This window comes from Colias philodice, chromosome 17, assembly GCF_061535455.1.
Source record: "Colias philodice isolate Cphi_HAF_F1 chromosome 17, ilColPhil1 Martin Lab GWU primary, whole genome shotgun sequence".
Classification (NCBI taxonomy): Eukaryota; Metazoa; Arthropoda; class Insecta; order Lepidoptera; family Pieridae; genus Colias; species Colias philodice.
Window position 1 is genome coordinate 7,295,756 of NC_143102.1, and position 25,224 is coordinate 7,320,979.

At 32.1% G+C, this 25,224-nt stretch overlaps 2 protein-coding genes and 1 long non-coding RNA gene across 4 annotated transcripts in view; all 3 read left to right on the forward strand.

The window, feature by feature from the left end:
• LOC149481158 (uncharacterized) overlaps positions 1 to 25,224 on the forward strand; it is a 273,145-nt gene that overhangs the window by 105,121 nt on the left and 142,800 nt on the right. The window lies entirely within an intron of this gene.
• The window catches only part of LOC149481159 (MOXD1 homolog 1-like), a 76,062-nt gene that overhangs the window by 43,647 nt on the left and 7,191 nt on the right, over positions 1 to 25,224 (forward strand). The window contains exons 2-7 of the mRNA XM_089705562.1: positions 3,980 to 4,457; positions 18,555 to 18,704; positions 19,832 to 19,990; positions 23,524 to 23,836; positions 24,366 to 24,467; positions 24,838 to 25,001. Coding sequence (XP_089561688.1) covers positions 4,020 to 4,457; positions 18,555 to 18,704; positions 19,832 to 19,990; positions 23,524 to 23,836; positions 24,366 to 24,467; positions 24,838 to 25,001 — 1,326 coding nt within the window. The 5' untranslated portion in view covers positions 3,980 to 4,019. The remainder of the gene's footprint in view (positions 1 to 3,979; positions 4,458 to 18,554; positions 18,705 to 19,831; positions 19,991 to 23,523; positions 23,837 to 24,365; positions 24,468 to 24,837; positions 25,002 to 25,224) is intronic.
• Positions 21,874 to 22,684, forward strand: LOC149481161 (uncharacterized). The gene is made up of 2 exons (XR_016316906.1): positions 21,874 to 21,935; positions 22,010 to 22,684. It is a non-coding gene; the product is annotated as an uncharacterized LOC149481161 (long non-coding RNA).

Below are 25,224 nucleotides of genomic sequence, written 5' to 3' on the forward strand. Positions count from 1 at the left end.
GTTATAATTTATGTTAAATTCAAAACAGATTATCGACGCTGATTAGTAAAGTTCCATCAAGCGTTAATGATATCGACACATTGCAAACCCGTTAGTGGTGTGACAACGATATGAAATATCGATATATATCGATATGGATTAGTAATTGAAATTCCAGGTTTGGTTATTCGTGTTCCATACATGCAATATGACTGAATCGCACGGAACCGAATATTTCGATATATTAAAATAGACTTTATTACTTTAATATGATATGACTTATTATTAGTTGATATTCATTTGATATTTGTATTTAAAAAAAATGATTAGTTGGTTTAGTTAGATAGGTATTGCAGGATAATAAATCTATAATGAATTTAATTCCATTTTAAAATTTTCAACTGAGCTGCCTCACTTAACTTTGAATAGATGCGAACAAGTACTTTTTCGTCACAAAAGAGTAAATTATTGGATTTGTCATAAACGAGATCGATTAGCGATATCAATTGCGGATGCTCATGGTATGTTCATCGCTTAACATTAACTCTGCTCGTTTGCCTTCCTGCTGTATAAAAAGACGTAACCAGCAACCGATATTGATTATAAAAACTCAATAAGCTATAATAATCCAGAACGGATGCACGTCTAGGTGCTCTCCGGGAAACGCGAGAGTAATTTGTGACGCTTCACTTACTTTTATGATTTTTTTATTAAAAATATTCTTTTGGGCACAGGCGTACGGCGGTTTCGACTTCCGTCCAATAAGTGGATAATCACCTGTTATCTTGTTCCATTGCAATCGTTTTTGTCCCAGAAAATGTGATAAAAAGTAATCAGACAAAAAGTGGTTAGCGATATTCTATTGGGAATCGAGCCGTTAGTTACTTTTTGTCGGTCAGAAAAACTCGAAGTCAACGTATTTGTGACGAAAATTGTTAGCTGCATTCCCTTGGTTGAGGTTATTAACCACAGCAGAGTGACAACTACGAGCATGAAGAATCATAATCTAATAATTCGTAGTACATATAGCTTACAGTATGAACGTCTTGGCTCTTTTTGCCAATTGCGCATTGACATATTAAGTATTAACCAATCATGGCATTTGAAACATACATTAGTTTAAAGTGAAGGTCAAAAAGACACCTGCTCCTTTGATATTGCGTGTTAAAGAGCGACGTTTAATATATGACCCGCATGCTTCTTTACTCCTCCTGCTATAAAATTAACGATTAATTAAGCGCGTACTAAAGTAAGATGTTTTTGGGATGTCTCATGAGAACTTAATATTTTCTGGAACTTTTATGACGAATTTCGACTCTAGATTATCGTAACATAAATGAGTACCTGTAATAACAATTACACTGATTTGCTGTTTTTAAATTATTACAAAACTATTGATTAATTAAATTAATTTAACTATTAATTATAAATTATTACAGATTAATTAGAATTGTTACTGTATGTTGTATTTTAATAAAACTATATTTACTCTTTTATAATTTAAGTTAAAAAAGCTCGTTTAGTTCGTGACAGTTGCATCGTTTTGCACTCCGACCAACTTTGCGAGTCGTGTGTGTAATTGACGGAACTTTAATAGAACTGAGAAACCATGTTTTTAATAAGCGATTGTTAAATTATATATCACTTAATATACAATTTTAGTGGTTGTATATAATTAATAAAACCGATTCACATTTTCATGTTTCCCTGAGCTCATCATATTATAACAATATGATCTCGATTTTTTATTCTATACTATCATTCCGTATGTAGCTACATATATCCAAAATATCATCATTATCATGTCATTTTTTTTAATGAATGTTTAGAAAATATGAAAAAAATATTTACAAATGTTTCGCTATTAAACGATATATACTTATAGATATTAAATTAGCAATAAATAAATATTGAATCGAATGTTTCCGTGATACGCTCGTAAATCTCAAAAGGTGTTCGTTCGCAGATGGTTCGAAGGTTGTGTTTGTGTTTCATATTCGCTTATTCTCATATCTTTTGTGCCTTGAATATTTAATAGGGACAACCAGAATTGTATCCTTTATAAATTTATTACTTTTACTAACTATACGGTTTGTTTGTCTGTTAATTTAGTCAATTAGATTTTGATACACTTTTATTCAAACAACGGGGTGCTTTTACAGATAGAACTAGATGTAGTAAAACATTTAAATATTATATTCATCTTATTCATTATATTGGACATATTATTAGGAACATTTTAAGAACATGAAAAATACTCTTCGTTGACATACGACGTAGGTATAGCTATTTAATAAAATATGTGGGCTTGTAAGATGCATTTTAATTTGACAAGATTTATTGGTATCTTTATTACAACATTTTAAGGTATATTTTACATACATTTGTATAATATATTTAATAATTAGAGAGATCTTTAACATATTAGTCACATTAGCGGCAATTTTGTTGAGCATTAAAGTAATTTGTAGAATTCCAACGTTTTGCGTGGTTTTGCTCTTTTGTGAATCGTGAGGCTGTCTAGATAATTAATTATATCGTGTGTCGAAAATATTTAATTTAAGTGTTTTGAATATTTTTAAATGCAAATTGATAACGTTAAAACAAACAAATTTGAATTTATAAGCGGACAATAACAAAAAAAAACATTTTGTTAAACAGTAATGACAGAATATTATACGAAAATTATGTTCTTAGTTTTATTTTTTTTGCGAGATTAAATTTTTAAATGTCACGTCATTATTATTTTCCTTAAGTCTTTTTTCACATTAAAATTATCTTCAATATTGCAAATTTATTTAAGTTTTTCTCAGTGTTATCATAAAATTGCAACAAACTCACATCCGCTGTGAACAAACATAACTGTTACGACTTACGATTAGGAATAAATTAAAAACTTTGCATTTTAAATTATTGTTTTTTTACCTTGACAGCCGGTCACGGTTAAGGTTTTAGCGGGCTGCTTTTTGCCAATTAGTAATGAGTTTAGTGTTTTTCTTGATTTAATTTACATCTAAAGAATAACCTTTTACGGTTTTTTGTTACTTGATTATCATTCTCATTTGTAAAATTATAGTGATGGAGCCTCGTCTTTAAACGAAAATATGTTTTTTCTTTCTTTTTCGCATAAATTAAACTCAAACATTTATATTTTATTTATTTAACTAGACTTCGTTTAGAAGCGCTTTTGAATCGTCAAAATACAGAAAAAAATAACTTAGAACATTAATTATATTTGTTTACTAGATATTTACTTCATTCAGACAATATTTATACATTCTTTATTTTAGATAGGTACCTAATTAAATTGCCATCTGGAAAATACAAAATTATGCTACACGCATTTGTCATAATTAGAGCAAATTTTAATTCTAATATCATCCTTCTCAGATTACGTAACCTCAATTGTTCTACAAATAGCGTTGAACAAAAAGGTGGAGATTATATAACATTATTATATTATACAGGCGAAGGTCTTTAAGTTTCTTGTTGGGATGCGCTAAACAGGAAACAGTACCAGTTTGATGGTCCGTGCAACATTTTTACGATCCGTTTTTTGTTCACCCCTCGTTCCTTGTACGACATCTCGGAACCACATAAAAAATATTATAAATCCGGAATTCTTCAAGCTTTATCCGATAAATTGTCTCCGAAAGCCTTAAAATTTCGATAATTGCAACTTTTTGTCAACAAGATAACAATTACTGGTAATTCGCTGAATTTATTCCTCGAATAAAGCAAATAACTTTTTACGAGGCTCATCCGTTGTATTTGCGTATTTTTTCATATAAATATTGCGTTTACACCGTCTTAAAAGTTCTCAACTTTCGTGAAATTCTTGTCGTAAATATTTCATAACCAAGGAATTTTATACGTATTTTACATGTATTTTTATTAGGCTTTCGCTAGGTATTGTTAAGAATTTATTACGATATAAAATAACAATAAATACTATCAACAATCGTGTTCTGAAATCGCTAATGTTTGTTTTCTTTTGCAGGTACTCTGAAAGTGATGTTCGGATAAGAAACAATAACAAAATGAACATACAAGCTCTTTTTATTTTAAGCGTTTCACTTTTATGTGATGCGAAACTGCCGAGATACAAGCAAAACGTCCAACCGAACGAATTACCAAGGAATCCCACACAGAACTCGCAAGCGTTGGGCTTACTACAGACAGAAAATAAGAATGAAAAAACGAGTCGAATAGTGAACGAATATAGAACGCGGCACCGGAGGGAATCGTTTGATTCAAGATCGTACGAATCGAGTTTGATATGGTCGCATTCGGAGCGATTGGACGAGAATGGGGATGTTTTATTGCGATGGGTGACCACGGATTCGAGTATAACGTTTAGATTGGAAGCGAAAACACGTGGTTACGTGGGTTTAGGTTTTAATTCAGCGAGGAATATGAGAGGAGCGGATTTGGTCGTCGCTTGGGTGGACGACAGGCACGGCAACGCTCAGCTTTTGGTAAGCATATATTTATACGTATATATTTTATATTTTGGTGCACCTGTTGTTTTGTTCTCACGGTACACGTTCTTGGTTGTCAATGTTGATTTTGATTCGAGTTTTCGGTGATATTTATCAATGTTTTTATTCACTCTTTTTTATGATATTACAAAATGCTAGTTGGTTTTTATAGTTAAGTAATAGATTCTAAAATACGCTTATTTATAAGAATAAGAATAAGAATAAGAATAAGAATAAGAATAATTTATTTCGCCAAAAGCCAACAACAGATATAATGAAAAGAATAAGGAATACAAAAAACACAGAAAAAGACAAAAGTGTGGCAGACCTTTAGCAAAAAGGGGACCAACTCAGTATTAAGCTGTGCCTTCAACAGCACAGCACTGATTTTCAGTGGCCCCCAATGTTTGAAGTACAGCTACAGACCGAAGTATAGAGGGATAGAAATTATATTAATAAAATAAACAATATTACACGTTATAAATATTATACATATAAAAAGAAGGCATAGGAATGTACATATACTAGAAAATAATAACGAAAATAAAAAATTAATAAACATACATACAGATAAATAGACACAAAAGAGAGATGCTACATTCTACAGTAGGTTACGGTTGTTTTTTAAAAATAAAAGCAGCAACTTTATTTTTGAAGTTATTAATGCAACGAAGGTTACGTAAGGGTGGAGGCAAGTTGTTCCAACACTTCGTAGCATTATAACTGAAACTGCCTCTGAAAGCGGTTGTGTGATGTTTGGGCACAATAAGTAGCTTTTGACTCATACCCCTGGTTTCATTGACAAGCGATTTGCGTCCTTTATCCCTACAAAAATGAAGCCTCTGGTAAAGGTACGTTGGACGCTATTTCTGGTATAGGTAAGCAATGAGTTCAAAGGACTTATCAGATTTATCTATTTTTTTTATCGTTTAGTCAAAAAATATTATGTAGTTATGTAATTCGTATACAAACAGTTTCGTTTATCACAATGAGATTACAGCCTAGAGTTGAACTAAGCTTGACTTATCTGTGTTACGCAACAGCCAACAGTCCACCCTCGCTAGATTTAATTGTAATTTAAATCAGTTAGGTCTCTAGTTTACTTTTAAGTTTTATTTCAACCATAGAAATCCTTATTTTATACAATTTAAGTAACTATCATTAAAAATTAAAATTATAGAATCTCTACTGTATTTAATATTTATTTAGGTACCCTTGGGTCCTGAAATTTACATGTTAACATAATTACGAAAATCTTATTCAAAGAGAATTTTGCGCAAATAAATACTTTAATAAACAAGCCTCGTATTTGAGGTGATTACCAAAAGTAAATTATAAATATTGTCGCACATAGTAAATCTCAAGGGCTTGATAAATTGCGGTCGGCCCTAAATTTATGCTCCCACTGCTCCGATATCGAATTAACTGCTATTAACATTACAGTAATCCAATATCTTCCATTTTTTGTGTCAAAAAACAAAAATAAGCTAATGAACTGCGCTTTACGGGATTAACTTTTGAGTTTTTATTTTAAAATTGGATCATATTGAGTTACTAACTTCACAATTACTGCAGGTTTCTACTAATAGTATCTTAGATTTTGTCGTATCTTAAGAAGGTAGGTCTATATAAAATTGGAAAATATCAATTTACTTTTGGAGAAAGGAAGTGGAACACTGTGGAGAAAGGAAGGTGGAATTCCTCCATCGAAAAAGGGAGAATCCTCGACCAGTCTACTCGACTGGCCGGCCGTGAAGGCCCCCATGGATGATGTCGGAAAGTTGTATATACCTATGCTCTGTAGCGAAAACATTTCGCTTGCGCGATTCAGAGCGAGGTGTCGCTACACTATCATTGTTAGTTGGTTGTTTAACGATATCTAGGTGCGTCGAATAATTCTTAAAAAAGCTCTAAAACATTTTCTTCCCATAAAAATTCTTATTGTAGAGACTAGAACTTTATACGCGAAGATTAGATTAAACAACGTATTCATACCGTAGTAGAGAAAATCTTAGTATTAAATTGAACTTAATATGCGAGGTCTGAATGGACCTTGCGATTAAGTGCCTGCTACAAAAGATCCTTTTGAATCTCACACGCTCTGTTTCTTTGATCATTATGGCTGAATCCACAACCCTTACCTATCTTTGTCTGGAAGAGGATTATATATTCTTGTACCAAAAACGGCCAGTGACCGTAGTATTTTATAAGGGTTAGAACTTAGAAGATACTCCAGAACATAGAGCAGTATTAGGAGCGCTTGGTGAATAGCAGATTTAAGTATTTATATTTATATCGTAAATCATGTAAAATTTGTACATTAATTGATATATTATATTGTATATCATTATTCTAACAAATTATGCTCTACTATACCTACTTTGATTTGTTTTAGAAAAAAAGTTCCAAATTAAGTATATTAACTCGGTTCAAAAGTTGAGGAAACCATTATTTATACATAAATTTGGATACGTTCCTGAACCGCTTTAACATTCATGGACCAAATAATACAATCGAACTTCCAAATTGCTCCAAAAAAGCGCAAATTAAAATTATACTTTAAAAACCGTGATCGCGAGCGTAACGATCAACTTTCTTGTTATTAAACTATATGTCCACATGTTGACGTCAAAAACGTTGGTGGTTGTTACAAACATGATATGGGCCCTCTACACAATGGGCAATGTTGGCCCAACAAATGATCGTCTATTAGACTACAGGCCCGTGTTGAAAAAATTATGGGTCATTTGACCCACCAGGTGACCTTTCTAGAACGATATAAGAGCATAAAATAATAAGATTCAGCACTATGACGTCACTTGTAAGCTGTCCACCTGAGTGCAGATGAGAATTCGAAGGTTCAGGTAGAGATTTTCTACCCTTGTCTCCATGATTTTTGTACGGCGTTGCGGAATAATTGATTAAAAGTAGTATAGAAATAGTATGACACAGATGCCGTACAAAATCAAATGACCAAATTTACCCCGGCAACTGTCGAAAAATAAAAATAAATTCCGACTTTGTGGACCACCATTTTTGTACGGCATCTGTGTCATACTATTTCTATACTGCTTTTAAGCCATTCTTCCGCAACGCCGTACAAAAATCATGGAGACAAGGGGAGAAAATCTCTACCTGAACTTTCGAATTCTCATCTGCACTCAGGTGGACAGCTTACGAGTGACGTCATAGTGCTGAATCTTATTATTTTATGCTCTTATATCATTCTAGATAGGTCAGGTGGTGGGTCAAATGACCCATAATTTTTTCAACATGGGCCTGTAGTCTATATGTTTGTTGCCATTACATAAACATCTACAATGACGGCCGCTTCACCTTTAATCCCTCTACACCTATCGTGATTGCCTCTACTCGTCCAACGCTGCCCATTGTGAAGAGGGCCCATTACAAAGCTAAGAGTTGACAACCGCCACGGTTCGATGCGTGGACGTTGACACAGCGTTAACTTGCCATTGTTTAACCATTATGTAATACAAGAATCTAATGACAAAGGTTGGGTTGTGGTTTTAAATAACGTGAGTGTTGCACAATCTTTTGGCTTGAACATCTCGTGCAAAGCTTTTGTTAAAACATTAATTGTAATTTATTTAAATACAACCATAGATCGGAATTTATAGGTAGGAAAAGATGCAGATGAAGAGGTTTTGGAGGTTGTGCTTCGTGTTTGCCTGTTTAGACTTTAAGAATATCAGATGACATTATTAAACAAAATGAGTATAAATTTTATTCAATTCTAATAAATGTTTGTTAACAATGTTAATTATGCTCGTAGCGTGTTGAAATTGTGTTTATTTTAAGCAATATCGCAGTGTGATCTGTGATTTAGTTCTTTACAAACTATTATAATATTTCAACATTTTAGCTCGTTCGCTGTACAAGGTTCGAAAAAATAATAAAATAAATAAATCTTTAAAAATCCGTAAACATAAATATCTAAAAGCTCGTTCATATTACATGTTAATAGTCTTGAACTACTTCTGCTCTGCAATACATCTTATTTCATTAAAAAATACTATGTAGTAAGTATACCTAATAAAGTGTGAAGCTACCAATTTTCTATGACAAGTGAAGGTACAGGAATTTTTACGACCACTTATAGGAAATAATTTCAGCGTAGGTCGCGATGCCCGTAAGCTAAGCGCGTTAAAAATTTTGGTTCAATAAATCGATTAAAATTTTTCCTCGCTTCCTATATTAAATTAAGAGCAATAAATCAGTACATACTCTTGTTTGGACGGTTTAATGTGAACATGAATATTGCATTTGGGAACATTTTTAATTAATAAGTATTCATTTTTTATGGATACATAGAATTAATGTATTAAATTGATTTATGAACGTATACCTAGATGAAAAAAATACGATTCTAGGATCGAATATATTTCACGTCCTTAATGTAAATATAACATTTTTGTCTTGCTGTAAGTACTAAGTAGGTGCCTTAATATTTTATATTCTAATAAACTGAAAGAAATTTCAACAAAATATTTTTTTTAAATAAAAAAAGGTTTTTTTATTCAATTCCAACTTGACATAAAGAAGATGTATCACAACAATGAGTCACTGTACGTGATTGTACTTTACGACGCGATTGTACGGAGAAGCTTTAAAGTAAAGTCGCGCATACAATTCATAGCATTGGGAATTCCCAAAGAATGACAGCGCGATGGGTACAGCCGAATACAAATTGCCCTTATTTCGTATTCTAAATTACGATAGCCGTGGAACGAACTGGAATTTGACTAAATAAACAGTCGCTTTATGAGCTTCTAGTTTTCAAACATAAAACTTTGAAAACATTTTAAATTACGTGAGGATAAATTAGTTTGAATATAAACCTACACATTTAATTTATGCGTAACCATTTTCTCTACTTAATATTACATATCAGTAGTTTATAGTTCGTCAAATATTCCATACGTAAATTATTAAAAATAGTCTATATCAATCAACTTCAATACAAGCTTTACTAATTTCAACGTAGGTTATTTTAAATTTTTTTTTAATATGAGCTTTTTAATACGACTGTACTCAGAAATGTACAGGATTCAAAACCGGAATGGGCAGACTGCATTGTTAGTTGTTACGTAATACCTACAGGATATGTAGGACTATCCTGTACATTGTAACAGGACCAAACAAGCGTAATTAAATACACAATTAATAAATCGATTAATATGAATTGAAAGCATTAAAATTGTTTTATGAAATTATGTGGAACTTGTTGTTGGAAAGTACTCGTATGGAAAATTATCATTGTTTTGATTGTGCGTATTGAATGTGATAATAATGGTTTTAATAAAATGCGTTGGATTTATAATATTAATTTATTCTTCGTGAAAATGAGGTACAATATGAAACTAAGTTTGAATGTTTTCTATTGTATTAGATAGCACACTAAAACAAATATATCGGATTTGGGCGAATTTTTCGAACTTACGGCCTAAGCTTACTTTCGGCAGATATTAAACTGAAAAGCAGATGAAACAAAAGCGAGCTTCTAATTAAATTTAAGATAATTAAGACTTCTTTAATAAAATATTTTAACATGAGCAGTGCAAAATACTTTTACGGTTTCATATAATCCAAATAACAAAAGAATCTTTGTAATTAAAGACATGTGAGAAAATTTACAGGAATTCCCACAGAATTAACTACCCAGATACTAAACTTTTGTAGTCTTTTGTTATTACTTGATGTATAATAATATATCTAATCTTATATGCATATAAAGGAAAAATACTACTCATATTTTTTGTATGTTAACTTAAAAAATAATTTTAGCATTAAAATTAGCGAACTTGAACTATTTAACTTATTACAATCTTACAATATTGCAACTGAATTATTACCCGGGTTGAACATGTACAAAGAAAATATTGCAGCTGCACCCACCAGGACGTACAAAATCGTCAAAATGTTTCTAGTTTAAAATATCATTTTTGAAATGTTTTTGCAATGCCCTATACCTAATTATCTATGTACTATGTAGACGATAATTACAACTCTTCCATGTGTAAAAACTGTTAAATTTACGTAAACATTCCTGAAATTGAAAGAGCAATGATATTCATAGACGCACACTAATAGCTTGAAGACCCTAATGGTTTTCTGATAGCATCGATTCCTAATCGTCCCCGCTCTGCTTCGTCATACTTGACGTAATTGCTATTCATACTATAGATGTATGTTTGTTTGTCATAAACGTTGGTAATTGGAATAACTAATTGCTATTAAAAAAATACGCATTGAGAATGTTATTCTTTTTTAGGGACGACTCTTTGGAACTCTTTGGAAGACTACTAATTATCGCCAAAATCCATTTTGTTTTATGTATTAGTATATTTTTTTTTATAAAAAACATGTGACTATACACATACATATCTTAGAACAATCATCTAGAATTTATTAAACTTATCGTAAAATACAAAAGCAATAGTTCAAGCCAAATATAACATTACATTGAAGACGTTCTCACGGAACATTTACTTAGCATTTATAAGAGAAACACGTTCAAATATCATCACGAATTACTTAATATCGAAGCACTGAACATCTGCATCAAAATATGTATTCAAATCACATGTAATTGCATTTTCTAGTGTTTGATTTTACGCGATTATTATACATTTAGAAAATATTTTAACGGATTTTAAACGCGATTTATTCATTATATTATTTTCCCGACGCTTCGCACACTTTGCAGCGAGCGTGGTCACGGGGAGACAGGCAAATAATATAATGAATAAATCGCGTTTAAAATCCGTTAAAAATCTTTAATTTCAAAATCACATGTAATTCCCACGGTCTAATCTGTATCATTAGTTATTATATATTTTATTGCGAAACTGTAAGAACTAGAAACTGTAATTTGAGTCATCTCTATGCAGTCTGGTCTGCATTTGTAAGATTTAGTGCTCATTTTATTGCCTCATTATCGCCTTTAATATTCTCAATATTTATATTATGACGACTCTATTTTTAACAATAAGTAGGAGGTCAACCTACTGTAGATTGCTTTTTGGTTCGTTCTTTTTTTTAAGAACTTGATCGAAATCTCTCTACAATTTATTTATAAATTAAGATTGTATTTTGTTCAACTTATTTCTACACAAATAACGTAACGGACTTCTGCTTTACTAGTTGCTTCTTATATTATTGCACGCCTCATAAGCGAAGCGTTGAGGTGGGTACTACTGTCACTTCGCGCAAAACATCTGATTTTTCAAACTTAAAATGTCTTTATGTATCATACATTGCACTTGTAAGATAATACATACACACACATATTAAGAAAAAACACTATTTTTAACATTCATGATATTTTTGATGTCATTTTTGTTATTTAAACTAGTTAAAAAACAGTTTAAAAAAGTTCTGACTTGGACGTCCATGTGTCTGTTTGTGCGGAGGATTTTCTTGTTAACACGATAGCGACCGAAATACTTTACTTCGAGTCTTTTTTTTCTCTTACGCTTGAGTATGCTCAGGAATAGAACCCTTTCATTTTTCAGGGTCTGATTCGATGTGGTTTAATTGTTATTAAATAAACAAAAATAATAATTAATAAATAATTATTTAAAAAAAATTATGAGGCGTGCACTTTTGGATTTTCCAAAATTATTTACTTTTAGAATGATTGTAGTAGATGCAACTTGACAATAAATACAATACAAATACATACTGACTATATGATACGTAATACATATTGTTAATAAATTATAGGAATCCATCTGATACATTAAGAGCATCATAAAAAGGCGATATACAACCAATAATTCACAATCCACTCCCAACACGATAACCTAACCTTTAACGTGTGCAAAATGTCCAAAAACAACATTTTCTCAATTTTTGAATACCAATCTGTTCAGTATTTGATACGTTCATTACTCTGATCACGTTGTTTTTGTATCGCTTAAAATTCCCCTGGTGATACGACATTTTAAACGGACTCGGGTACACGTAGCTCACTTATAGGTGACACGTTTACAGAATGGTTAATACATAGACATTTCCTATAAATAGATCTAATCAGGCTTCCTGTGATAGATTCCCACGTATCTAGCTTGTATGTGTATAAGAATGATAGGAGGATTAAGGGATTCGATTGGATGTAAGAGCTATTCAAGTGGAGTTGGAGATAGCACTGCTAATACTAGCTCGTTGACGATTCTCTTTGTAAGCTTGTGGCATATAAAGGGCATTTCTGTACTCAGTATTAACGTATATAATATATATACACGGTGAGGTAACTGGCATTAATTAAGATGTATGTTTAATAAAGTAGCTGATGATATTGGTATCAACATTTTTTCCTCGTAATATACATAATATGCTACGTCCGAGATAACTATGAATTAAATAACAATCTAACAAAATACACATATTCATGTGAACATTTCTAGTAGCTGCTCCAATAGACAAATAAAATCCGAACTTTTAATACTCCCATAAAGCCCTTTAGCGTCAAAGCGATGGTTTTCCGGCTAAAAAATCTGAAACCGCAGTGGAAGTCCTACAATTTTAGTGCGTAGAATTTCTGGTCGCATGTACCGAACAATGAACATTGACAGGCTCGTTCCCACATACTGAAGTATTGACTAACGTTCATACTATAAATAAACACCATATAAACGCATCAGAGACTAAAAAGTTAAGTCGGTACCCGTAATCTCGTTCTAATGATCAATCCTGGCATTCTTTAGCTTTATCAAAGATCAATAACTTCGCATACGATACAATACGAGGAACTTTGTATGGTTTTAATGTCAAAGCTGATTTAAATCGTATCTCCTTTGTGATAAGAATGAAAATAGCTGATGCGATGCTCGGTGGAAAACTTTAGTATCTTGCATTATACAAACGCATCGACAGACCTTTTGTGAAGACTACTTAAAATTCACTCAAAACATTGTAAATATTGTAAAAATATAAAATTGTTATCGACGTTCGAAGATTGAAATTTAAAATTGAACTACAAAAGTGATTAAAATATTGTAGTTGTAGTGCGAAATGAAAATAAAAACCTTTGAAATATTTTTAATTTACTCCCTGGAACAATGGACGTCTATAAACGTACAGCTTTTCAACAAATATTGCGCTGGGTATTTTTATTAAATGTGACCTCAATCAGCATTAACAACAACATAATTTTATTTGTAAGTAATTAAATGTAAAAGAAAATAACTACGTTCACCAAAAATCGATGTACGTACACTCATACTTATCATACAATTTTTTTCTGCGCTTTTTTATAATTTCAGTGTATATTTTTAATTATTTAGCTTAATTAATTTAATCACTATGGAATTGTCAGAATATATAGGAAACAATAGTACATATTATTATTTGAACTAATTCCCATAATAAACACAGAGCTCATAATATTTAAAATATAGTTTTTCATTATTATTTTTTCTTTAAATTTTAATATCCCGCTTTGTAGATTCAATATTAATATCTACTAATCGTGCGTGTATTAACCTCTTGTCCCAAAAGAAGTAGGCATTCATTATTCCATCAAACAATGTTTGTTACATAATGTTAAGAACTTTGTACTTAATTCGGATGCAAGGTGCATGCGGGACAGACACCTGCGCCTCGTTTATATGTGAATATAAAATGTATTTGCTATCATAATACCTACCGTCAAATACAGTGGGACAATTTTGTTATGTTGTTTCATGTATTGTAATTTATATTAGATAGGTAGAAAATACTTTATTGCACACACACCCAAGATTGACATAAAAAATTATATCATTAATTTTAAACAGAGAAAGATGAAAGCTCAAACGTTATGCTAATTTATATAATATCTATGAATAAGCATTTTTCACTGATCAGAAAACGCCATTTTGCTTGTTCTGTGCATTTTGTGCTTCTTATAATTATATGCTTATTCAAGGGTATAAGTAGGCACTGGATTAAGATTAATTAATATTGTTTACACGGAACAAATTGATGATAATTAGGAAGGATAAAAAACAGCAGTCAAGATATTTAAATGACTACTGTGTGACTTCAAATAATTTATGGCAATGTTCCCACATTAATTCATAGTTACCATCACTCATAAATACATGTAATTTAAACGATAACCATGTTAATATTTAAAACTAAACACGTAAACCGTGTATTGAATTTACATAATTTAAATGAATACATGTCTCCGATAGGATTTACGGATTTGGTACCGAAATACTAATGATTTAACGCTCACACGGCAACATCCCGTATTCTCATTGAATTGCTAATCAATTTTATACGTTGATTAATTCCCATACATGGAGTAAAAAGTATCCCTCCTGGGCCATACATAATTGTTATTTATGTGATATTAAATGTAACGTGAAACATGCTTAAAATGTTCCGTCGCAAATTAAGCAGTTACATTAGCGTTTCGATAAAAATGCAAATCGATTCGAAGCTTTGACGTTAGATTATAATATTAATGTAACATTAATAAATACATTTGGGAATGTGCTTTTACGAAGGTCTGATAAAGCTCATATTCCATGGGTTACGTGATTTCGGTTTTAGTTAATTGCATGCTTGGTGGGATTAGAAAAAGTTACTTGAAATATTATACAGTAGGTACTTTTGTAATGCGTGTGTTTTGATTTATTAGATATGGTTGCAACAGATGACGATTAATTTTTTATATATTGAGGAGATTTCTTATATTGGCTTTATAGTGCTTCATATCGATTACGATTACGATATTGCTTTGAGCATCTTCCCACAGAGAAAAGATATAGCTTATTCCCACAAATAAATTCACACACGGATTTACCCAGCACCTTATTATTACAGATACAATTCATTCATCGAAATTCAGGTAGAAGTTTGAAATACCTCGATACCGTCACATATCGTCTACCGAGAACACCTAGCATTCGCAATTGACATCAATGCCATTGTGAACTTGATTCACATGCGCCAACCATCAAACGTTTCTCAAAACTTATTCTTTTGTGTGCGACGAAGGAATTTTAATGCTTCCGTCAGTACTGGTGTAAAATTGCACAATGGGACCGCTCTTATGCAATAGGTTCATAGACAATTTACCTGACATGGTTTAGAGATGGGCAAGATGGGTAATCGATTGTAGGAGGATTGCCGAGATCGTAGAAGTTGTTCCGTTTGAGCCATAGAGATGTAGAGTATGATATAAAATAGATGGTCCTGTGTGCTTTAATAGATAATGCGCGGATTTGGACAGTTTGTAGGTAGGTTTCTTCTAAGTTACCCTACATTTTAACTTTCACATTCCTACTACATTCAGATTACCTTACATTATTTATGATAACAGTGCATAGTGGCTTGGATTCATGGATAGTTGGTTTATTCATATAACTTAGAAAATGTCCTTTATAAAATATCCATTCTTATTTATTACATATTTGTGCACCTATGTGTCAGTATACCTAGTACCTCCTAAAACCCCTAAATATCCTGAGAAGTTATTAAATTTGTTTACAATAAATCACCCTCCGAATCTGTGGTATCAGCAGCATTTTATCAATGTTCCTCTAAGGCGAAAATGAAAATATAATAATGTACGAACACGACGAAGAGTGAACATTACCAGGAAACGATTGGTGTTTATTTCAAAAAATATTTAACTCTTTGCTATAGCCAATAGAATAGAAAATGCAAAATTCCCTATCTCATTACTTTCATGCCACCGAATCCCATTGTAAGAAAGACTTTGTAAATATTCGCATGTTTTTGTATCGTTTTATGAAAATATGTTTTTATCCTCCGTCTCTTTAGGGGAGCCTTAGTTAAAACAACATACCATCTCTTTTATCATATGTGTGGCGTCCTTCTGAAAAAACAGTGATATTTAAATAAAATCGTTATCGAGCTTTCATAAAATAATTTTCATGCATTTTACATCCAGGCTAATCGGTGCCAAAATCCACCTCCAACTTAATCTATACTCGTTCTTCATAAGCTAATGTGTATTTGCAATTTAAATTCTGACTAGGACATTGATACCCAATATTAATAAAATAAGTAGGTTCTATAGCAGCCACCAATCAATAAATATCGATATATTTGAATGCACAAATTTTATACAACAAGCAGTCGAGTCGACTTTAATCATAAAAGGTGTCCCAAAGCATGCATATCTGTATTTAGTGCCAATAAAACGTTCTGCATGGCTTCCGCTATCGTGTTTAATATTCTCGACGATTTTTATCAATCCTATAAAAATACACCAAACTGGAATACGATTTAACGAAAGCTTTGTTCCCACGGTGCGCTGTTCTTATTAACATCCTGGGTTTAATTGTGATTTTGAGTAACCGGTTTGCAAAAAAATGTAGTGATAGTTTGATGTGAACCGCAGCTTGCTTTCTTGTTTAGGACAGTGTATAAATGAAATTGTATGCGGTTTTATGAGCACTTAAAGTATTCTGTAGATACGTAATTGGTGCAATAATAATGTAATTGAATAAAAATTATTATGCACAAGAGTTTATAATATCCTCAATTACTTTGTGTGAGCTAATTATTGCTTTAATTGTATTATTGTAGTAATTCTTGATTCTTGTTTATACACTTAATCTTCTGTTTTAAATATTTCTATTATGCATAATATATATATTCTGTGATGCAACCTTAATTACTTATAGTAGGTAATGAATACTCGTGCCAAAATAAGTAATAAAAATACCTTGTTGCTATTCAAACTAAAACGTGTTTAATTAAAAAAGGAAGTGTATCGAATTGCAAAAAGTAGTTCCTAATTCTTTAAGTGCCGAAAGATATCTTGACAGACATTCTGACAGCTAATAATGCAGTTTTATCAGCTGCTAAATTAAGCATCGCCGAACGGAGCTTATAGCGAAAATATTTCATCCATTTTATCATAACATTTTTATCGCTCGCAAAAAGGGGCTTACAAATTTATTCTTGCCACTCGACGTTTTTATTTCGCGCTATATAAAAATCTTCAACGCGAAATGATATTTTATACATCGTAAAGTTGGTGGTATCTCAAACAAAGGGCATAGGCACATTGACATTTGGTAAATGAAACTGTATGGCGACTTGCGAGCGAAGCCAGGTGCTCGCACATACGGAGCGGCACGTGCGCCCGCGACATCTGCTGTACAAAAAACAAGAAATAGTGGAATTATTACTTATCTTTATTGCACACCTATATAACATCTGCCTGACTATTTTCAAAACGTATCAGCTGTTTTCTTTGAAAAAATAGACGTTACAGCTACGCAAACATGGTGCTTTTATGTACGTGATAAAGGTCACATTCCTTTAACAGTTTTTGTTATAAAGGATCAAGAAAAATTGTAAGATTAGTGTGGGTTTAATAATGGGTTGTATAGAACTTCCTCGTTGACTAGAAATGATAAAGGTGAATCACTTATGGCTGTGATATAAAAAAATATGATAGATGAATTTCGATTAAGCATAATAGGTACTTAACCATAATATAAAAAATAAACATCTGCATTTTGAAAATACATTATAAATTTTTAGACACGAAACTGATATAAACTAAATGAATGTTTTGACCAAAACATTTAATTTACACTCGTAAATATATCAGTCTGTTTCCTCTGATACCGGTATGAATATGATACTTTTTTGCACAGACACGCATCCGTAACTTTTTTATTTACCTAGATTGTGTTTAGAAACTAGTTGAAATATCCGTGCCTACTTTGTAGATATGATGTTGAAATGAAATCAATTTCTAACCCTTGTTAAATACAGGTTGTAGTTTAAATTATAGAGTTGATGAGAGACGATTGTTTTGTCAGTTCCCGAAACTTTATGGGGATATCAAATTATTATATTCTGATCCGATATTTAATTGTGAACGTAATTTAATAATGTTTAGCAGTAACTTCAAATATTTATAATCCATAAAAAAGTTCATTTAAAACTTTAACATTCACTAAAACATTACTCGATTAATTACCTACATAATATCTCAAAAGACAGTAGTCAGTGCCTTCCCTTCAATTTTCGTAAAAATATCTTACATCAATAATATAAGATTGTTTTAACAATGTTTATTAACCATTCCAGGATTGTCACGGCCTCACCTTCGAAGACAGAGCTGTAGCTGACGAGGTGCAGAACTACGAACTGATATCTGGCTACCAGAATGACACCCACACCACCCTGGAGTTCAGGAGACAGTTGGATACTTGTGATAGACAGGACTTTGTTATTGGTGTAAGTATGCTACCAAATTTTTAATCATATGAGAGTTCCTCCGTTGTTTGTAAACAACAAATTAATATTAAGAGAATGAATGATTTAAGAAAGCGAAACACGAACGTAACAACAGTAGGATATGACGATCATGTACTCTTTTAGTTATGTTTTATCTTGCATCAATGACCAATGACTATAGAACACTATGCAAATTGTAGTAATTTAATAAGAATTATTCCCAAAATGTAATTTTCTTCTGTCTCAAAATCAAATAAGATTAATTCCTGTAAGTATACCTATATTATATTATTATAGTAGGTACCTATATCAAAATATTTTTTGAAAAACTAGTGTATTTGAGCATACCCTTTACATTTAATTAAAATACAAAAGAATCCATTTGCAAGGTGCAAGTAGCCAGATAGAGTTAATTACGCGCAAATTTATTGCGCCAATTTGCGCAGAACCTACCAACTAAGCGACAATAAATTTTAAAATCCTCTCCATTGGAATTAATATTCTACCTGAAGCCACATCAATCATTATTTTACCATAAATGATAAATAATAATATAGCTATATATAATATAGCTATATATAAGTATGAAAAGACACTCACTATAGCAAGCGAAATTTTTAATTACATACTAACTTCACCACAATAAAGGTTATTAAATCACGTAATTATGCGATGCGAATTCAGTTCAGTTCAATAGTTTTGTGTTACAGAGCAACAGACATCTCTTGAACGACTCTATCTATTAAAAAACTGCATCAAAAAGACGTTGCGAAATCTAAAGATCTAAACATACATAGACAAAGACAGAGAAAAGCGAATTAATTAATTAATTCCATCTCTTGCAGATATATCGGCGACTTCATTCTATAACTATGTAGTGATTCCAATTTCCATCAATACCCATACCAATCGCATAATCCATACTAATATTATAAATGCGAAAGTAACTCTGTCTGTCTGTCTGTCTGTTACTCAATCACGCCTAAACTACTGAATCAATTTGCATGAAATTTGGTATGGAGATATTTTGATACCCGAGAAAGGACATAGGCTACTTTTTATTGCGAAATATGTACCACGGGCGAAGCCGGGGCGGACCTCTAGTTAATCATATGTTTTCTTTACAGGAAGACACAACCCAGATCCTCTGGGCTCTAGGCCCTGAGGGCTCCGATGGGGACCTCCCCAGACATGTGAATAGCGGCACCAGACCACTCAGGTTGTTACAGCCTCTGTCCAAACCAGACACCGTACCACTTAAACATTGGGACGTCAGGATTGCTAATGTAAGTTATTGAAATTAGTATTATGTTGAAACTAGTTGAAATTAAATTTAATTTCTGTAAAAAAAAATTGTGATACTTAGATTATTATTTATTTTGTATTGATAATAAACACATACAATATAATATTTAACCTCCCATAATAGCAATAATTCTTAAAATATCATATCTATTGTATTGTATTGTAATTGAAATAAAAATATATTCTCAAATGAAATTCATTGCCGAAGCAGTTTTGAGTTCCCACGAAACTCAGTTATATGAATATTTATTTCTTAAAATATATCATATAAAATATATGTTTTATACAAAATAAACGAGAACATATTTTTACAACGGTATTCTGTTTATGTAGAGAACGATTAATAAAATCACATAATAGTCTATACTTAAATTCATTGCATTTCTTATATTAATTAGAATTTTCCTTTATTTTCCTTCCTAATAATAGTAATTAGTCTTTAGTAGGTATACAACCAAAGAAAATAAAGCTCGAATGAACGTCCTTTTGTATAACAACATAAATAGAATTGTTAATTTTATTCATATTATTAATGAATAATGAGGACAAACGTGTTCTTTATTCATGGCAATTTAGTATTTTCACATAATTACGTTAAGAATACTAAGATAAAGCTAGCACGTCCTGCGTGCTAATTTAGCATATTTATTACTTCCTCTCATTAATAATTAATAGAAAAAAAGGCAATGAATGCACACTATTCAATTTATGATTTAAAAACTAGTTAATTATATTATAAAACGACGGTATCGTCTGAGCGAAAACACGATTTTTCATTCAATATATTTCGTGGGAATATTGAGTGTGTTTTAAATTTTAAATGAATTAATAGGAATAATTATCGTGTATTCAAATCGTGCCGTCTGAAGTGTACTTTTATTTTAAAAATGCCTCACTCAATCAGTCTGTTTATTTAATTTTAAATATTTAAACCGAGCCGTGTATTCATATGGCTGATACGTTCGTCGTACAATGTTTAAAATTATTATGAATCTTGTACTTACAAATATTTAACTAGGAAACATATACTTAACGCAGAATAACTATTTTTAGTTTAATTTGTCTCACTATTGGCTATGAAGATGATTCATTACACACATATGATTACATACAGTAAATCGAAATGTATGCAAGGGTCTGTGTTTCAGCACTTAAGGTGATGAATTAATTTTTCTAACATTTACGGCCCTTTTCAAACCTTCGTAATTTTTATATTATTAAAGTTGTCGTGATGAAAATTCTTGACAAGAAAGTTCAATAGTAACACAATACTTCTACCGTTTTAGAAACATGATTCCATGATATTTTCTCGATAGAAAAAAAATACAAAGTTATCATTGTTATTTTTTTTTAATCTCTGGCATCTTCAAAATAACAAACGTAAAGTTACGACTTTTTGGATATTAACTATAAAATATACAACCTATACGTCTACCGTGTTAGAATTTTGAAATATGCGATGGTTTTGAAATAAACAAGAAATACTTGAAATTAGCGCGCGACCAGCCAATATAGCGAGAGCCGCCCTGTACCTTCCTACCCCGATCGCTGCACGAGTCATTCCCGCTACGGCCGTCACACGGGGAACTTGTGTCGCTCGCGCAATCGTAAAAAAGGGTGACAACACGATAAGACAAAATGAGACAAATGGGGACAATAAAGAAAATAAGAAGAAGAAACATAAAGGTTGGAGGAAAAAGAATGCTTACAATTGGAACAAATTAATGAAACAAACAAATTAAGTTGGTTTTATTTTAAATTTGATGATAATTGTATTATAGACGATGTTTGATATGTACCCCTGTTTTAAGTACATAACGAATGTGTAAGATTTTTTCATTTATAGCATAAATAATCTGTTCAGAAATCCGGAATCCAGAAGGAAAATAAACCCACTGATTGTTCACAATGTGAATCCACTCCTTCGTAAATACCTTTATTCAGTCAAAAATGTATGTTATCAAAGCTCTACTGGTTTTATCGCATGATTCCATTTTTAGCAAAAAGCAACAAAGTGCAAAGAAATAAAAAATCATGGTGAACTTAGTGGAAGTATGGCGGACATAATATGGAACAGGAGCTCATTGGAGTAGTATTATATTTAAAAAAAATACGAAATAATTTCAAGAATTACATTTCTTAGAAGGTGGTAGATAAGTATATGTTGTATAAAGAATGTGATGTTGATATTTATTTCATTTATACTTACTACACCTGTGCGGGAAATTGCTTAGTACTAAAACAGGTTTATATTCATATTTACATAGTAATGTGAGTTTTCATTTCGAAAAATTTTGTGTAAGTATATTAAATTGAGTTCCTGGGTGATCTGGAAACACAATTGGGCCCGGAAGATGGCGCTGCAGTCACTCCTCCTAATGACATGAACCGATTTGGATGAATATTTGTGTGGACATTTCATTTTTGTGGGATGATTGGTTGATTCGCTTTCACATTAGCTAATATTATGTATTTTTGTTGTTAGAAAGTAAACTTAATTTAATGTTTATAATACATTATTATTGGTATAAATAAGCCAGTGTTCGTCTCACATTGCTGTACCTGCCTACCTACCCTACCAGGGCCTAACTTTGTTCTGGCTATTTTATTTTGATTATTTGTAATGAATAATTACAATTATAATAGAGTGCAAAAAATAAATACATGCGTCAATATATTTTGTGTTTTTTTTAAACAATTTTTTTATTTAAAAAATATCATTTCGACCGCGGCTTTGCCCGCGTGGAATTAGATTATATCGTGAATCCTGTCTTATCCCACAGAAGTGTTCAGTTTGGATAAAAAGTATCCTATGTGTAAATCCAGGCAATTAGCTATATTTTATCAAAATTGGTAATGTAGTCTTGACGTGATTAAGTAACAACTAACAAAAAAATATACAAAAAAACATCCAAAGTTTCGCATCAGTTTTACTGTATTAGTGATATCTTCCACTCTTGACTTTGACTGAGAAGAATTAGGGTTTATAACTTCTTTCAGAAATATTACCTTTCATTTTTGGGCATGACGTAATATCTACGTCAGCATCAAATTCTTTCTAAATCCATTCAGTAGTCCGCGTTATTGAGTACCATTTCATTTTTTCAGAGTAACAATATTTTTTGTTATTTTAAAGATTATTTATAACCTGTATTATTTTGTAATAAAGTAAACATTACGAAATAATAATAATTATTAATAATGTCTAAGTAGTTGTTAAAAAGAAAATTATTTGTTTATAAGCAAGAAAATAAAACCAATAAATCAACAATTAAATATATGTATAAGAATATTATAACTGTATGACGACTCCATACATGTTTGTCCCGAGTCGGCCAGCGGCAGCGCGGCGAGTTTGCAAGAATGACTTCGCGCACACCCGCGTTCGCGATAGCGAGCTATTAGACTCCGCCCGCCAAGCAGTAGATTTTTTTTTGTGTATCGTCTTAATAACAATTCATACAAACATCCCTACTTTAATTCTTCTATCAACAGTCATTATTTCAAATTTCAGCTCACAATCCCCCACGTCATGGCAACCCTCTTCTGGTGCAAGATCTTCAAAGCACCAGACCTGCCAAAGAAGCATCACATAGTCGGCTACCAGCCCTTAATAGACAGCCGACCAATCAGGAACGGCAAACCAGTTATAGAGAAGGACAGCCTATCTCCAGTACATCATATGGTGTTGTATGAATGTGCTGAAGACCACGATAAAAGGCTGTGGAGCGAATGGGCGGAGGGTGAAGGCTTCTTTGGGCCCAGTAGACCTGGTGAATTGGCGACATGTGTGACTCCCATCGCGGCGTGGGCTATGGGTTCTAAAGGTAATTTAAATATATTAATAGTTTATGCGAAGGTTTTTGTATATTGTGTGCACTTACATACATACTTACTTAAAAGTGGTTTCAAAATAGCTATATCAATTTTTTAAACCTCTTCTCAAAGGTTTTGCTATCATAATAGTAACTAACAAATCAGTTTTTTATCTGAACAATCATTATTTAATATACAAATATATTCGATATCACTTCGTAAGTTTAAGCACTCCCATTATATTCTTATTATTGTTGTTATGGACATTGCAAAAAAACATCACAAGACATACTTATTCATCAGTTTATAAAAGATATCAAAGAGATTAAATACTAAAGTAATTATTCAAACAATGAGGTACATACAAAATCAGCCCTCATTAAATCGCACAAATAAACCGCAATACAGTTTATCTTCCTCAAGACAAGATGTGAAAACTGAATTCCTTAAATAGAACCACAACAATCCATTACTTAGACCTTCGAGATCATTTAAAATTCAATCGTATTACTTATTAATAAGGTTCATGATTGTTTGCAGGTGAATTCTTGCCGGAAAACGTTGGGATTCCGCTAGGGGAGAGAGGTGGCGTCTCATACTATATGTTGGAGGTTCATTATGATAACCAGGCGTTACATGAGGGTAAGTAATTATCCTTAAACTTTGAGTACTTTTCAGATAATTACAATGTGTTTCGTATCGCTGAGAGCTATTCGGATTTATGTTTCGTTTATATGTTTATATGGTTGCAAAGTTTGAGAATTTTGTGTAGTACTTATCGTAAGACATAAGCACTAAGTTGATTACATGACGTTGTAAGCTAAGCGACATGGTCTTTGTTTACTTTAAGGGTGAACTTAACCACTAGTCACTACTTTTTAACGTTTATTTAGTATTGTTTAAATAAAGTTAACAAAATATTTCGTCGATGTTTCGAGGGGAATTTATAACAATTTATAATAAATATAACATAGGGCTTAGGCAAAACTTATATAAGCTTTATTTTTTGCAGTATTGGACAACTCCGGTATCCGCATCCACTACACACCGGTACTACGCAACCACGACGCCGCGTTACTCGGTGCCGGTATCGGTGTGTCGGTATTACACGTGATACCGCCGAAGCAGCGCGCATACCGCACCGTGGGTATATGCAGCCCGGAGTGCACTAATAGCGTGAGTATTTCAATTTAAATAACAGTTTTGGACAACTCCGGCATCCCCTTATAAAGCAGCAGTAGATAACTCCGGTTTCCGCCTCCACTACACACACCTTGCGTACCGGTGTGACACCGATATTACCGCGATATTAATACCGATATTATGCACGACGCCGCGTTACTCGATACTGATATCGGTGTGTCGGTATTAGTATTGCACGTGATTATTTTCTGTAAAC